At 38.3% G+C, this 14,776-nt stretch overlaps 1 protein-coding gene across 1 annotated transcript in view; it reads right to left on the reverse strand.

Annotated features, from left to right (window-relative positions):
- The window catches only part of TEX11 (testis expressed 11), a gene marked incomplete at its 5' end in the record, with an annotated part of 336,930 nt that overhangs the window by 313,976 nt on the left and 8,178 nt on the right, over positions 1-14,776 (reverse strand). Inside the window, 2 exons of the mRNA XM_029241408.1 lie at positions 2,236-2,315; positions 6,739-6,823. Of these exons, the coding sequence (XP_029097241.1) occupies positions 2,236-2,315; positions 6,739-6,823 (165 nt within the window). The remainder of the gene's footprint in view (positions 1-2,235; positions 2,316-6,738; positions 6,824-14,776) is intronic.

A 14,776-nucleotide genomic window follows, 5' to 3' on the forward strand; every position in this document is an offset into this window, starting at 1 on the left:
TTCCGCAACTACTGAGCCCACGTGCTGCAACTAGTGAAGCCCACGTGCCTAGAGCTAGTGCTCCATAACAAGAGAAGCCACCGTGATGAGAAGCCCAGGCACCGCAACAAGAGTAGCCCCCGCTCGCCACAACTAGAGAAAGCCTGGGTGCAGCAAAGAAGACCCAACACAGCCATAAATAAATAAATTAAATAAAACAAAATTCAATCAAAATGGGTAGGTGGGAGCAATCACAAAAATCAAAAGCAAGCAGAAGCAAATAAACCTATCTATATATCAAGTCGATAGCTTAATCATAGGGAAAGGAATTATTTCAGGTAATTTTAAGATATTTTAATAATATTAACACAATATTTTGACTGTACATCCCTATTGAGGTATATCCTAAGAACAAAAGTGCAAAAAAATTCCTAAACGTTTTTAGAAATTATTCTTAGTAATAATATCGATATTGCTATATCCTGAAACTGTTTCAAAAATACATTTTCTAGGATAAAAGAGGTTATTCATTACTTTAATGTTAGGCACCAAGATTTTTAGCACCAAAGGCACACAAATATAAAATCAAGAAGCTAAGTAAAACCCTATAATCCTAAATATCAATTGGAAATATCAGTATGAACTCATTATATACTTTCTCTCTTAAAAAAAAATATATGTCATAGCTCTGTCCACTAAAAAGGTCTAGAAACAATAATCAGTGCAATAGTAATGAGCATTTGTGATGTCCAGACTGTGGGTTCTAAACAACGTTCTCCACTAAAAGAAAGCAGGGCTCCTTAGAGGAATGGCTGATTCCAGGTCTAGGGTAGGAACTATACAAGGTAAGCCTGGATATCTTGCCATATCGGAAACCAAATGAAACTATTAAAGACTGCTGAGGTCGTGCCAAAAGGACTCAGAATCACTTAAAGAAGCTCCTTCCAGCCCAAAATAGGACATTGTGCTTCAATAAGAATAACTACAATGAACTGAAAGTCATTAAATATGTTAAAATCCATGAGTTCACAGTAATACTTTTAAAAAAAAAAACTCACTCAGTCATCATTTAAGGATGTTACAGAACCAACTCATTATTCTGAAAACTGTTAAATAAAGGGGAAGAGTCAGGACTTTCTTATACAAAATATACTTCAGAGTAACCAAATAGTTGATGAAAGTTTCTCTCTATTCCAGTTAATAAACAAAATAACTACAGAATTAGAATATGCAGACCCCCACAGAAATAATGGATCTGGGGACAATAATCATCAAAGGACACTAACACAACAGAAAAGAGACAAGTAGGCATTAGTGCCTCCTGATGGAAGTACACCATACCGCCTATGAATTATTCTTGACAAAAATGAACCTGAATCAGATCAAGCTTCTAAATCTAACTACCAGTTTACAGGAAAAACAGAGGACAAAGTACTATATTAAATGACACCATAAGGATGCAGTTATCAGAATCCAGAATTTAAGTAAACTATAGAACATATTAACAAAATACAAGGTGTGGACTTTAATCCTGATTCTAAAAAACCAACCGGAAAGAAGTGGGGGGAGGGAGGTGGGAAGGGTTGGGGGGAGGGAAGACTAGGTATTTGATGATTTTAGAAAAATCTTTATTAAATTTTATCAGGTATGATAATGGGTATTGGGTTTGAATAAAAAAGATATCCGGTCTTTTAGAGACATGTACTGAAATATTTATGGGAAAAATAATGCTTCTTTGGATTTATTTCAAAATAATCCATGGGGCTAGGGGTTTGCTGTTAGAGGAGATATAGAAGAAACAAGAGTGGTCATGAGTTGATGATTGCTCTAGCTGAGTGACAGGTAAATAGGGGAATCATATTATCTTTTCTACTTCATGTGTACATTTGAGCTTTTCAATAAAATATTGTTTTAAAACACTAGGAAAAATACTTTCCACTAAAAAAACATACTTGCCTCTAGGAAGCAAGACAGGGGGTAGAAAGGGATGGAGCAGAAAACTATTACTTTTTATTATTTTCCTTACTTTTCATAAATCCTGAATTATAAGTTCAATATTTAGTCCACTGAATCACTGTAATAACTACAGTACTGCTGAGACCTTTAATTGTAATAGATATAATTATTATAAAAGTAACATTGCTAGAACTAAAGGATATAACCCCCTTCCAGGTTTACACTAACTTCAACCAACTACACAGGAATAATGACTCTCTCACTGAATCTGCACTTACTCCTGATTTAATGAGGACTTACCAAAATTTGTCTTTGAATAGCTTCTTCTGAAGCAGCTGAGCCTTCACACATACATACCAACTTGCAAGCAACATGCCGTACTGCAAAACAGTAATTAGATACCCATAAACACAAAACATTCATTCCCCTTTTATATACACATATAAAGAGAAAAGAGGAGTGAAGTGAAACCACTTTTGTTGTTAAAAATAAGAACTTTAAAGGTCTTTTTAAAAAATCAATTATCAGAAGTAAATGACCTGAAAATTACCAAATGAATCATGGGCTTAATGCTTTAGTCAGACAGATATCTAATTTTCAAATTTTAATTTCTGCCTGTCTTAAATCCCAAAGACTCACATGATGCTCTTGTATGTACCATGCTGGCAGCAAAATAATTCTAAGTAGAACTGGAATCTAAAGCTATTCAACATCTGACAAAATTCCTGAACATCAGAATAGTTTAAGATTATTCTCCTAAAATGTGAAACGGTCTAAATATATTATTTTCTGCAGATGAGGTAAAAGTTCTTGAAGCATAACTTAGAAAATACAGATATCTTCATTACACAGTTCATTTACCCTGAAAATAGGAAAGTTTGAATAATTGTAACCTCTTTAGTTGTGTGGTTTCTTTCATCATAAAACATACCCAATTTATTAAAGATGACTTCACATATAACTGAACTAGTTGTCTTGATGTTATTAAACCTCAGCAGCCATTCTACTTATGCTAACACCATTTTTAATTAATATTCCAATGAAAAAAACAAGATTTGCCCAGCTTAAATTACGGGTAATTGAAGTAGTCAGATTTTTTCTCTTTTTTTGCGGTACGCGGGCCTCTCACTGTTGTGGCCTGTCGCGTTGTGGAGCACAGGCTCCAGACGCGCAGGCTCAGCGGCCATGGCTCACGGGCCCAGCCGCTCCGCGGCATGTGGGATCTTCCCGGACCAGGGCACGAACCCGTGTCCCCTGCATCGGCAGGCGGACTCTCAACCACTGCGCCACCAGGAAAGCCCCATGTAGTCAAATTTTTATTAACGTTACAAAATGTAAAATTTATTCATCCCTCAACAAATTTAATTTGTTTCTGGGAAAAAAACTTTCAGTAAAATAATTTCTAAACATATATTTACATTGTCCTGCATTTCCAGTTTTGTTTTGTTTTTCTGAGGTACGCGGGCCTCTCACCGCTGCGGCCCGTCCCGCCACGGAGCACAGGCTCCGGACGCGCAGGCCCAGCGGCCACGGCCCATGGGCCCAGCCACTCCATGGCACGCGGGATCCTCCGGGACCGGGGCACAAACCCACGCCCCCCGCATCGGCAGGCGGACTCCCAACCACTGCGCCACCAGGGAAACCCACATTTCCAGTTTTGAAAATGTTTCCTTTATTGTTTTCAAAGTTTACTAATTCTTCTGTACTCTCAAGGACCCTGATCTCAATTATTTTCCCTCTCCAAAGATATCTTCAGTGCTTCCCTCTCAATTTACTCCTTTCCCTCTACCTTCAAATATATCCATCTCCCTTCCTTGACAAAATTCAACCCCACTGTGCTTCAAGCTTCCCTCCCATTTCTCCTCTTCCTCCCACTGTCAAACTTCTTGAACTGAATGAGCTACTGTTTTATTGCTACTCCCTCGTCTCCTTAATGCCCTGCAACCTGTTTTGCATCTTTACCACTTTACTAAAGCTGCACTCCTGAAGATCACCTTCCCTGACTTCACAGCTACATTTCACAACGATCATAATAACCTTTTTGAAAAATACTACTTCCTATGCCTCACTCTATCCTGGTTCAGCATTGAGCAGTGTCCCTCTGTGGGAAATGTCTTAGTCTAAGAACTTTGCTCCAGCCCCACATTCTTGATCCAGCTGTGTATAGTTATCACCAATAAAGCCTTTAGGCCAAAGGCACCTGAGGCGCAGACAGAATGCTACTTCAGTATAAAGATGTTGTCTTTGTTGCTGTTGTTCTACCCTTGTCTTCTCATCAGCCTCTTCTTGGCCCCTCTATACTATAAACATCTTGGTTAGGTGCTTGCTGACTGACTCCTTGCATCTGCCTTACTCTGCTCCATCAGTGCCCACAGCTTGATATTTGAATTCACTTTAAACAACATATAAATTTGCATCCTCTGGCATTTGTGAATTCTTTATTTTTACTGTTTATTTAGCTTTAACCCATTCCTTCCTAAATCCTCAAGCATAATGTATGCCTGGTATTTTTGCCCTGGAGTCTTACCTTGTCCCTTTCACCTACTGCCTGCCATAACATGGTTTGACAACCCTATAAAAGATTATGTACTCGGGCTTCCCTGGTGGCGCAGTGGTTAAGAGTCCGCCTGCCGATGCAGGGGACACGGGTTCGTGCCCCGGTCCGGGAAGATCCCACATACCGCGGAGTGGCTGGGCTCGTAAGCCATGGCCGCTGAGCCTGCGCGTCCGGAGCCTGTGCTCCGCAACGGGAGAGGCCGCAGCAGTGAGAGGCCCGCGTACCAGAGAAAAAAAAAGAGAGAGAGAGTATGTACTCAATAAGTGGGTAGCGAGTCTCCTCTAGAATATTTTGACTGTTACTTGTGGTCTCCTATCCTTGCTCTTTTTCTTCCCAGTCCGTAACTGGAAGAATTAAGGTTAAAATCTCAGTACTCTGTTCTCTCAACACCATTGGTTCTTAATATTTGGTATGCATGAGAATTCCTGAGAAATTTTTTCAAATTACAGTCATGCCCAGGTTTCATCCTAAACCCCCCAAATCAAAACCTCCAATGGTGGAGGCTGGGCATCTGTATTTTAAAAGGCTCCACAGGTTACTCTCATTTATATCAGTATCTAAGAACCACTGCTCTTTATTTTCTCCCTCAGAGAACTCAACAATTCTTGTGGCTTCAACAGTCATCTCCATGTGAATAACCATCAAATCTATAGGCAGCCCGACCTTTCTCACAAGCTCCAGTCTCACATCTCCAACCTTATTGTCACCTCAAATACAACAGGTCTAAAACTAAAGTTTAAGAGTCATTCTTCTACTTCTGCCTTTCCTATTTCTGTTCATTGTTCCATAATTCTTCCCAATAATAATAAATTATAGTGCATAAATCTTAATGACGTTTTGATCTCAACACAATCCAGGCACACTGAATTTGTTTTTGAGACAAAGTTATCTTCCAATCAACAGATTCTGAGAATAAAACTTTTTAAAATCAGAGGCTTCCTGCACTACACCCCGTTTTCCACTGTATCTTAAAAGTATTATACACATAATAAGCACCCAAATATCTAAGAACTGCTACATACAGAGTAAGTACATTAGGAAAGGTCGGTCCTAGGGCTGCAGCTCCCACTTCATCTACCAAATCCCCAGTATTTGACAAGCAGTGAAAAACAGCCAGAGCAATGTTCCTTGATATGCAGAATGGGAGAAGTTTAGAATTAAAGCACTTTAACATCACACAGTTCACCTGTGTACTAAATTTCTCCCACAGATGAATTTCCAACTCTTCCCTCCTCACAACTATAAGATCTAAGGCTTCTAGGAGCAATGATATCAACATTTATCTGAGAGTTAAAGAGACAGAACTGTTCTCTAAACATCCTAATAGAGGAGTGGGCTAAAAAGTCAGTATATTATTGACTATATCAACCACTAATTACCCTATACATACACTGAAGTCGTATACAGTTTGGTTTATATTCATAAAGATAAATACTTAGTATTAAATTCTATTTGTTGCATACAGACAAAATTCATTTGTCTACAAGCCAAGCACTCCAGAGATTCACCTTTTGGTTTGTTGCCTCAGTGTATCCTTTATAATGGGACATATACTTTCCATAAATGCATTAACTGTCCCTATCCTTGATGGAAATCAGTAACTGTCAGCACACTAGACCCTGCCCATTTAGCTAAAGCACTCAAACTCTGCCAGACAGTAGATCACATTTAATACATCTAAGCAGCTGAATATGGTTTTGGGGTTTTGTTTTGTTGTTATTCTTGTTTGCTCTCACAAACAACTTCTATTTCTCAGTAACTCAGTCCAATGTTCATTAACCCACCTCATGGAGACACTATTCTTTACAGACTTTTTAATCTGAATTCCTCACATAGCAACATTTTTCATTATTTTATTAATGGAGAGGAGAAACTACTATTTGATGGTTCTTCAGAATCCTGAAGATTCTGATCATCTCTCCTCCAAGGAAATAATCCATGTCCTTTGAAATTTTTCAAGTTCTCATTTTCCTGCCTCATTTTTAATCAACTCTGTTGTTCACCAGCAGACTATTTCTTGCAGTTACGCTTTTAAATTTCTATTAATAAGGAGCTAAGCTCTGAAAAACCACAAAACCAAGGCAGGGTTTGCTTGAGAAACCACTGCTTATGGGTTGTTTTGTTTAGTTTTCTTTTAACAAATCTGCATCTAAGAACAGGTCAAAATATTATTTAAACTGCAGGAACACAATCTCATGTATAATAAGAATACTCCTCATAATGTGAGTCACAAAACATATACGTACATTTAGCGCTCTGCTCTTCACTTAAACCCAAAGCTCCTTTCTTGATAATTGCCCAGTTCCACAGGTTTACTGCCATTTCTTCAATCTGTACAACAGAAACATTTTCTTAGCCACTTAAAATACTGTCCACCTCCAATAATATTTTCTTTCGTGCATGTTTCACGTTTATGTGACTACTGTGGGTCATTTACAGGTCCTCCATAATCTAGTCCCATTTTAACTTTTCTCCCAAAAACTTACCCACAGAATAATTATCTTATTGTCCCATGAACACAACTTGTTCATTCCTGCATACCTTTATTCATACTGTTGGCTTCACCTGATATACCTCCTCCCATAATCTTTATGTAACTCAAATCCAAATTCACCCGCACCAAGAACATACATGAAGTTTTCAGCAACCATTACAGTCTTCATTGGTCTCTCTCTTCTTTGAATTCCTATATTAACTAAGTTTTACATAATTGAGCAATTAACTATGCTACTGTGTATCATTTATTCTTTGTTTTTATTGTTACTCTCATTTCCCAACTAGACTCCTTGAAATCAAAGATCATATCTTACTCAATTTATGTAGCACTTATACTACCTGCCAAAGTGCTAAATAAAGAATACATATTAAAATAATAAGATTTATTGTTTTATTATGTTCTGTTCTAGGGATTATGGGGGCAAAGATTCTAGTAGCTTCTTCTGGTTTTATCTATCAGATGGAACACAGTCAACTGGACGGAAAAATAAATCAAGCTCATAGTATCTCAGGAATAAAATCTGCAGTAGATTGGTTTCTGGCAAGAGATCTCTGAAGGCCAACAGTTGGTCCTGGGTGCTACTATTGCCTCAGACCAATATGCCATAGCTCTGGCCTAAATCTCCCGGTGTGCTATAGTGACTATGATAGAAGCTATATACCATTATCTTATCATAAACATATTGGTAGTAATACGACTAAGAGGAATAACTGGAAAAAAAATTAAACTCAGTTTGTGTACAATAACGGTGCACAACTGTATTTTAGTTTATTTCCTCAAGACCACTTTTCCCCCCTACAATTCATTTCCCTGATGAGCTTCCCTTTAAATGGATTATTTATGTAGCATGGCCATCATTTCACTACTATTCTGCAGCTAATTATTATGCTCATCTCCATCTCTCTCACACAGTATCCCCACGCCACAGTTGACCTAATGATGACTTTCATATGAAATATTATTTGATTTGTTTCATCAGAAGCACAAGGAGTTAATATTTGACTTAAAATTTCCCAGAGGAACAAATGGTATTTAGGTGGAAAAATAAACATGCACAGTAAAACAGCTTAAAGCTGCCACTTTGGGTATTTTGGAAAGCAATTTCACAACATGAGCCAAAAAATGTTCATACCTTTTTTTTTCTAACATTTTTATTGGAGTATAATTGCTTTACAATGGTGTGTTAGTTTCTGCTTTATTACAAAGTGAATCAGTTATACATGTACATGTGTGCCGATATCTCTTCCCTCTTGCACCTCCCTCCCTCCCACCCTCCCGATCCCACCCTTCTAGCTGGTCATATAGCACCAAGCTGATCTCCCTGTGCTATGTGACTGATTCTCACTAGCTATTTATTTTACATTTGGTAGTGTACATATGTCCATATATACACTACCACTCTCTCACTTTCTCCCAGCTTACCCTTCCCCCTCCCCATGTCCTCAAGTCCATTCTGTAGTAGGTCGGCGTCTTTATTCCCGTCTTGCCTCTAAGTCCTCTTTTTTTTCTTCTTTTAATATATTTATTTATTTATTTTTGGTTGCCTTAGGTCTTCACTGCTCCTCACGGGCTTTCTCTAGTTGCGGCGAGAAGGGGCTACTCTTCGTTGCAGTACGCGGGCTTCTCATGTTGCAGAGCACAGGCTCTAGGCGCGTGGGCTTCAGTAGTTGTGGCACGCAGGCTCACTAGTTGTGGTGCACGGACTTAGTTGCTTCGCGGCATGTGGAATCTTCCCAGACCAGGGCTCGAACCCATGTCCCCCGCATTGGCAGGCGGATTCTTAACCACTGCACCACCAGGGGAGTCCCTGCACCTAGGTTCTTCAAGACAAATTTTTTTTTTGAATTCCATATATATGTGTTCTCATACGGTATTTGGTTTTCTCCTTCTGACTTACTTCACTCTGTATGAGACTCTAGGTTGATCCACCTCACTACAAATAACTCAATTTCATTGCTTTTTATGCCTGAGTAATATTCCACTGTATATATGTGCCACATCTTCTTTATCCATTCATCTGTTGATGGACACTTAGGTTGCTTCCATGTCCTGGCTATTGTAAACAGAGCTGCAATGAACATTGTGGTACATGACTCTTTTTGAATTATAGTTTTCTCAGGGTATATGCCCAGTAGTGGGATTGCTGGGTTGTATGGTAGTGCTATTTTTAGTTTTTTAAGGAACCTCCATACTGTTCTCCATAGTGGCTGTATCAATTTATATTCCAACCAACAGTGCAAGAGGGTTCCCTTTTCTCCACACCCTCTCCAGCATTTACTGTTTGTAGATTTTTTTGATGATGGCCATTCTGACCGGTGTGAGATGATATCGCATTGTAGTGTCTTGTTTTTGTTTTATAATTAATTTATTTATTTGTATTTGTTTTTGTTTTTGGCTCTGGCGGGTCTTCGTTCTGTGCATGGGCTTTCTCTAGTTGCAGCGAGTCGTGTGTGGGCTTCTCATTGTCGTGGCTTCTCGTTACAGAGCACGGGCTCTAGAGCACAATCTCAGTAGTTGTGGCACACGGGCTTAGTTGCTCTGTGGCATGTGGGAATCTTCCTGGGGCAGGGATCAAACCCATGTCCCCTGCATTAGCAGGCAGATTCCCACCCACTGCAACATCAGGGAAGCCCCTCACTGTAGTTTTGATTTGCATTTCTCTAATGATTAATGATGTTGAGCATTCTTTCACGTGTTTGTTGGCAATCTGTATATCTTCTTTGGAGAAATGTCTATTTAGGTCTTCTGCCCATTTTTGGATTGGATTCTTTGTTTTTTTTGGTATTGAGCTGCATGAGCTCTTGTAAACTGTGGAGATTAATCCTTTGTCAGTTGCTTCATATGCAAATATCTTCTCCCATTCTCAAGGTTGTCTTTTCATCTTGTTTATGGTTTCCTTTGCTGTGCAAAAGCTTTTAAGTTTCATTAGGTCCCCTTGGTTTATTTTTGTTTTTATTTCCATTGCTCTAGGAGCTGGGTCATAAAGGATCTTGCTGTGATTTATGTCAGAGTGTTCTGCCTATGTTTTCCTCTAAGAGTTTGATAGTTTCTGGCCTTACATTTAGGTCTTTAATCCGTTTTGAGCTTATTTTTGTGTATGGTGTTAGGGACTGTTGAAATTTCATTCTTTTACATGTAGCTATCCAGTTTCCCAGCACCACTTACTGAAGAGGCTGTCTTTTCTCCATTGCATATTCTTGCCTCCTTTATCAAAGATAAGGTGACCATATGTTCATGGGTTTATCTCTGGGCTTTCTATCCTGTTCCATTCATCTATATTTCTGTTTTTGTACCAGTGCCATATTGTCTTGATTACTGTAGCTTTGTAGTATAGTCTGAAGTCAGGGAGCCTGATTCCTCCAGCTCCGTTTTTCTTTCTCAAGATTGCTTTGGCTATTCAGGGTCTTTTGTGTTTCCCTACAAATTGTGAGATTTTTTTGTTCTAGTTATATGAAAAATGCCAGTGGTAGTTTGATGGGGATTGCATTGAATCTGCCGATTGCTTTGGGTAGTAGTCATTTTCACAATGTTGATTCTTCCAATCCAAGAACATGGTATATCTCTCCATCTATTAGTATCATCTTTAATTTCTTTCATCAATGTCTTATAATTTTCTGCATACAGGTCTTTTGTCTCCTTAGGTAGGTTTATTCCTAGGTATTTTATTCTTTTTGTTGCAGTGGTAAATGGGAGTGTTTTCTTAATCTCACTTTCAGATATTTCATCATTAGTGTATAGGAATGCAAGAGATTTCTGTGCATTAATTTTGTTTCCTGCTACTTTACCAAATTCACTGATTAGCTCTAGTAGTTTTCTGGTAGCATCTTTAGGATTCTCTATGTATAGTATCATGTCATCTGCAAACAGTGACAGCTTTACTTCTTCTTTTCTGATTTGGATTCCTTTTATTTCTTTTTCTTCTCTGATTTCTGTGGCTAAAACTTCCAAAACTATGTTGAATAAGAGTGGTGAGAATGGGCAACCTTGTCTTGTTCCTGATCTTAGTGGAAATGGTTTCAGTTTTTCACCGTTGAGCACGATGTAGGCTGTGGGTCTGTCATATATGGCCTTTATTATGTTGAGGTAAGTTCCCTCTATGCCTACTTTCTGGACGGTTTTTATCATAAATGGTTGTTGAATTTTGTCGAAAGCTTTCTCTGCATCGACTGAGATGACCATATGCTTTTTCTCCTTCAATTTGGTAATATGGTGTATCTCATTGACTGATTTGCATATATTGAAGAATCCTTGCATTCCTGGGATAAACCCCACTTGATCGTGGTGTATGATCCTTTTAATGTGCTGCTGGATTCTGTTTACTAGTATTTTGTTGCGGATTTTTGCATCTATGTTCATCAGTGATTTGGCCTGTAGTTTTCTTTTTTTGTGACATCTTTGTCTGGTTTTGGTATCAGGATGATGGTGGTCTCGTATAATGAACTTGGGAGTGTTCCTCCCTCTGCTATATTTTGGAAGAGTTTGAGAAGGATAGGTGTTAGCTCTTCTCTAATGTTTCATAGAATTTGCCTGTGAAGCCATCTGGTCCTGGACTTTTATTTGTTGGAAGATTTTTAATCACAGTTTCAGTGCCAGTGCTTGTGATGTTTGTATCTTTTGACACAGTAATTGCTTTTCTGAGACTCTATCCTTTGGAAATAATCCAAAATATGGAGGGGATAACCTCTGCACTGAATAGTGTTCCATACATCATTATTTACAATAGTGAAAAATTAAGAACATACATGTCCAATAATAAAGAAATACACAGAAGAAACATGCTAAATCCACTAGAAGGAATATTATTCATCCATTTAAAATAGTAGTCACATTGGCACAAAAATAGACATATAGATCAATGGAACACAATAAACACAGCCCAGAAATAAACCCATGTACCTATGGTCAATTAATCTATGACAAAGACAAAGGAGGCAAGAATATACAATGGGGAAAAGACAGTCTCTTCAGCAACTGGTATTGGGAAAGCTGGACAGCCGCATGTAAATCCATGAAGTTAGAACACTCCCTCACACCATATGTAGAAATAAACTCAAAATGGCTTAAATGCTTAAATAGAAGACATGACACCATAAAACTCCTAGAAGAGAACAGACAAAACATTCTCAGACATAAATAATAGCTGTATCTTCTTAGATCTGTCTCCCAAGGCAAAAGAAACAGAAGCAAAAATAAACACATTAGGGACTTCCCTGGTGGCACAGTGATTAAGAATCCGCCTGCCAATGCAGGGGACACGGGTTCGAGCCCTGGTCCGGCAAGATCCCACATGCCACGGAGCAACTAAGCCCATGTGCCACAACTACTGAGCCTGCGCTCTAGAACCTGCGTTCCACATCTGTTGAAGCCCGCACGCCTAGAGCCCATGCTCCGCAACAAGAGAAGCCACCGCAATGAGAAGCACGCGCACCGCAATAAAGGGTAGTCCCTGCTCGCCGCAACTAGAGAAGGCCCGCGTGCAGCAATGAAGAACCAACGCAATCAAAATTAAATTAATTTTAAAAAATAAACAAATGGGACGTAATTAAACTTAAAAGTTTTTCCACAGCAAAAAAAAAAAAAAAAACCATCAACAAAATGAAAAGACAACCTAAAGAATGGAAGAAAATATGTGTAAATTATGGAACTGATAAGGGCTTAATTGCCAAAATATACAAATAGCTCATAAAACTCAGTATCGAAAAAACAACCCAATCAAAAATTGGGCACACAGGGAGATCAGCTCGGTGCTTTGTGACCACCTAGAAGGGTGGCATAGGGAGGGTGGGGGGGAGGGAGATGCAAGAGGGAAGAGATATGGGGACATATGTATATGTATAACTCATTCACTTTTTTATAAACCAGAAACTAACACACCATTGTAAAGCAATTATACTCCAATAAAGATGTTTAAAAATATATAAATAAAATAAAAAATAAACATTTTTTAAAAAATAAATAAAATAAATTGGGAAGAAAACCTAAATAGACATTTCTCCAAAGAAAACATACAGATGGCCAACAGGCACATGAAAAGATGCTCAACATCACTATCAGATAAATGCAAATCAAAACTACAGTGAGGTATCATCTCATACAAGTCAGAATGGCAACTACAAGTTATCAATAAGTTTACAAATAATAAATACTAAAGACAGTGTGGAGAAAACTGTTGGTGGGAATGTAAATTGATACAGCCACTATGGAGAACAGTATGGAAGTTCCTCAAAAAAACAATAATAGAGTTACCATATGATCCAGCAATGTCACTCGTGGGCATATATCCAGAGAAGACAAAAAACTCTAATTCGAAAAGATACATACACCCCAATGCTCATAGCAGTGCTATTTACAATAGCCAAGGCATGGAGGCAACCTAAATGTCTATCAACGGATGAATGGATAAAGAATATGTGGTATACGTGTGTGTTTGTGTGTGTGTGTGTGTGTGTGTGTGTGTGTGTGTGTGTGTGTGTATATACATACATACATACACAATGGAATGTTACTCAGCCATAAAAAAGAAGGAGAGCGCTCCCTGGTTGCCTAGTGGTTAGGACTCCACGCTTTCACTACCATGGCCTGGGTTCAATCCCTTGTCAGGGAGCGGAGATCTCACAAGCCATGCAGCATGGCCAAAGAAAAAAAAAAAAGAATGAAATAATGCCATGTGCATAATGTGAAGTAAGTCAGACATAGAAAGACAAATATCATATGATATCACCTATTTGTGGAATCTAAAAAAAAAAAATGATACAACTGAACTTACTTACAAAACAGAAATAGACTCACAGACAGAAAACAAACTTAGGGGGCTTCCCTGGTGGTCCAGTGGGTAAGACTCTGTGCTCCCAATGCAGGTGGCCCGGGTTCAATTCCTGGTTAAGGAACTAGATCCCGCATTCATGCCGCAACTAAGAAGTCCACATGCCGTAACTAAGAAGTCGGAATGCCGCAACTAGATCCCACGTGCTGCAGCCAAGATCCCAAGTGCTGCAACCAAGACCCAGCACAGCCAAAATAAAGAAACAAATAAATACTTAGAAAAAAAGAAAACAAACTTATGGTTACACAAGGGGAAATGTGGGGGAGGGATAAATTAGGAGTTTGGGATTAACAGATATACACTACTGTATATAAAACAGGTAAACAAGGACCAACTGTATAGCTCGGGGAACTATATTCAGTGTATCGTAATAACCTATAATGGAAAAGAATCTGAAAAAGAACATATATCTGAATCACTTTGCTGTACACCTGAAACTAACACAATATTATAAATCCACTATACTTCAATAAAATTCTTTTTAATTTTAAAAAATGACATTGCAAAAAAATGAAAGAAAGGGTAAAGTAATTCTGACTGTAAACACTGCATATTCACAAAATGCAGATTTATTCGGCTAATATATACTGAGCACCTAATATGTGGCAAGACTTGTGCTAGGTTTATATAAATGTGTAATAATAAACACAATAAATATATGCAGCAAACAGAGGTAAATAATATGATGATTAGGGGGTTTCTAGAAAGAAAAATTCAAGGTACTTCTAAAACCAAACAGAACTTCTTGCAAAATAAGACCAGACTCTTACCCTGAACCTCATAACCTCTTTTCACTAACAACTTAACAGAGTAAAAAGAGGTTATAATCTAAAAAGAGACTTTTTTTAACATCTTTATTGGATTATAATTGCTTTACAATGGTGTGTTAGTTTCCGCTTTATAACCAAGTGAATCAGTTATACATATACATATGTCCCCATATCTCTTCCCTCTTGCCTCTCCC

The sequence above is a fragment of the Monodon monoceros genome, unplaced genomic scaffold (assembly GCF_005190385.1).
Source record: "Monodon monoceros isolate NGI ecotype Baffin Bay Population unplaced genomic scaffold, NGI_Narwhal_1 Super_Scaffold_22, whole genome shotgun sequence".
Taxonomy (NCBI): domain Eukaryota; kingdom Metazoa; phylum Chordata; class Mammalia; order Artiodactyla; family Monodontidae; genus Monodon; species Monodon monoceros.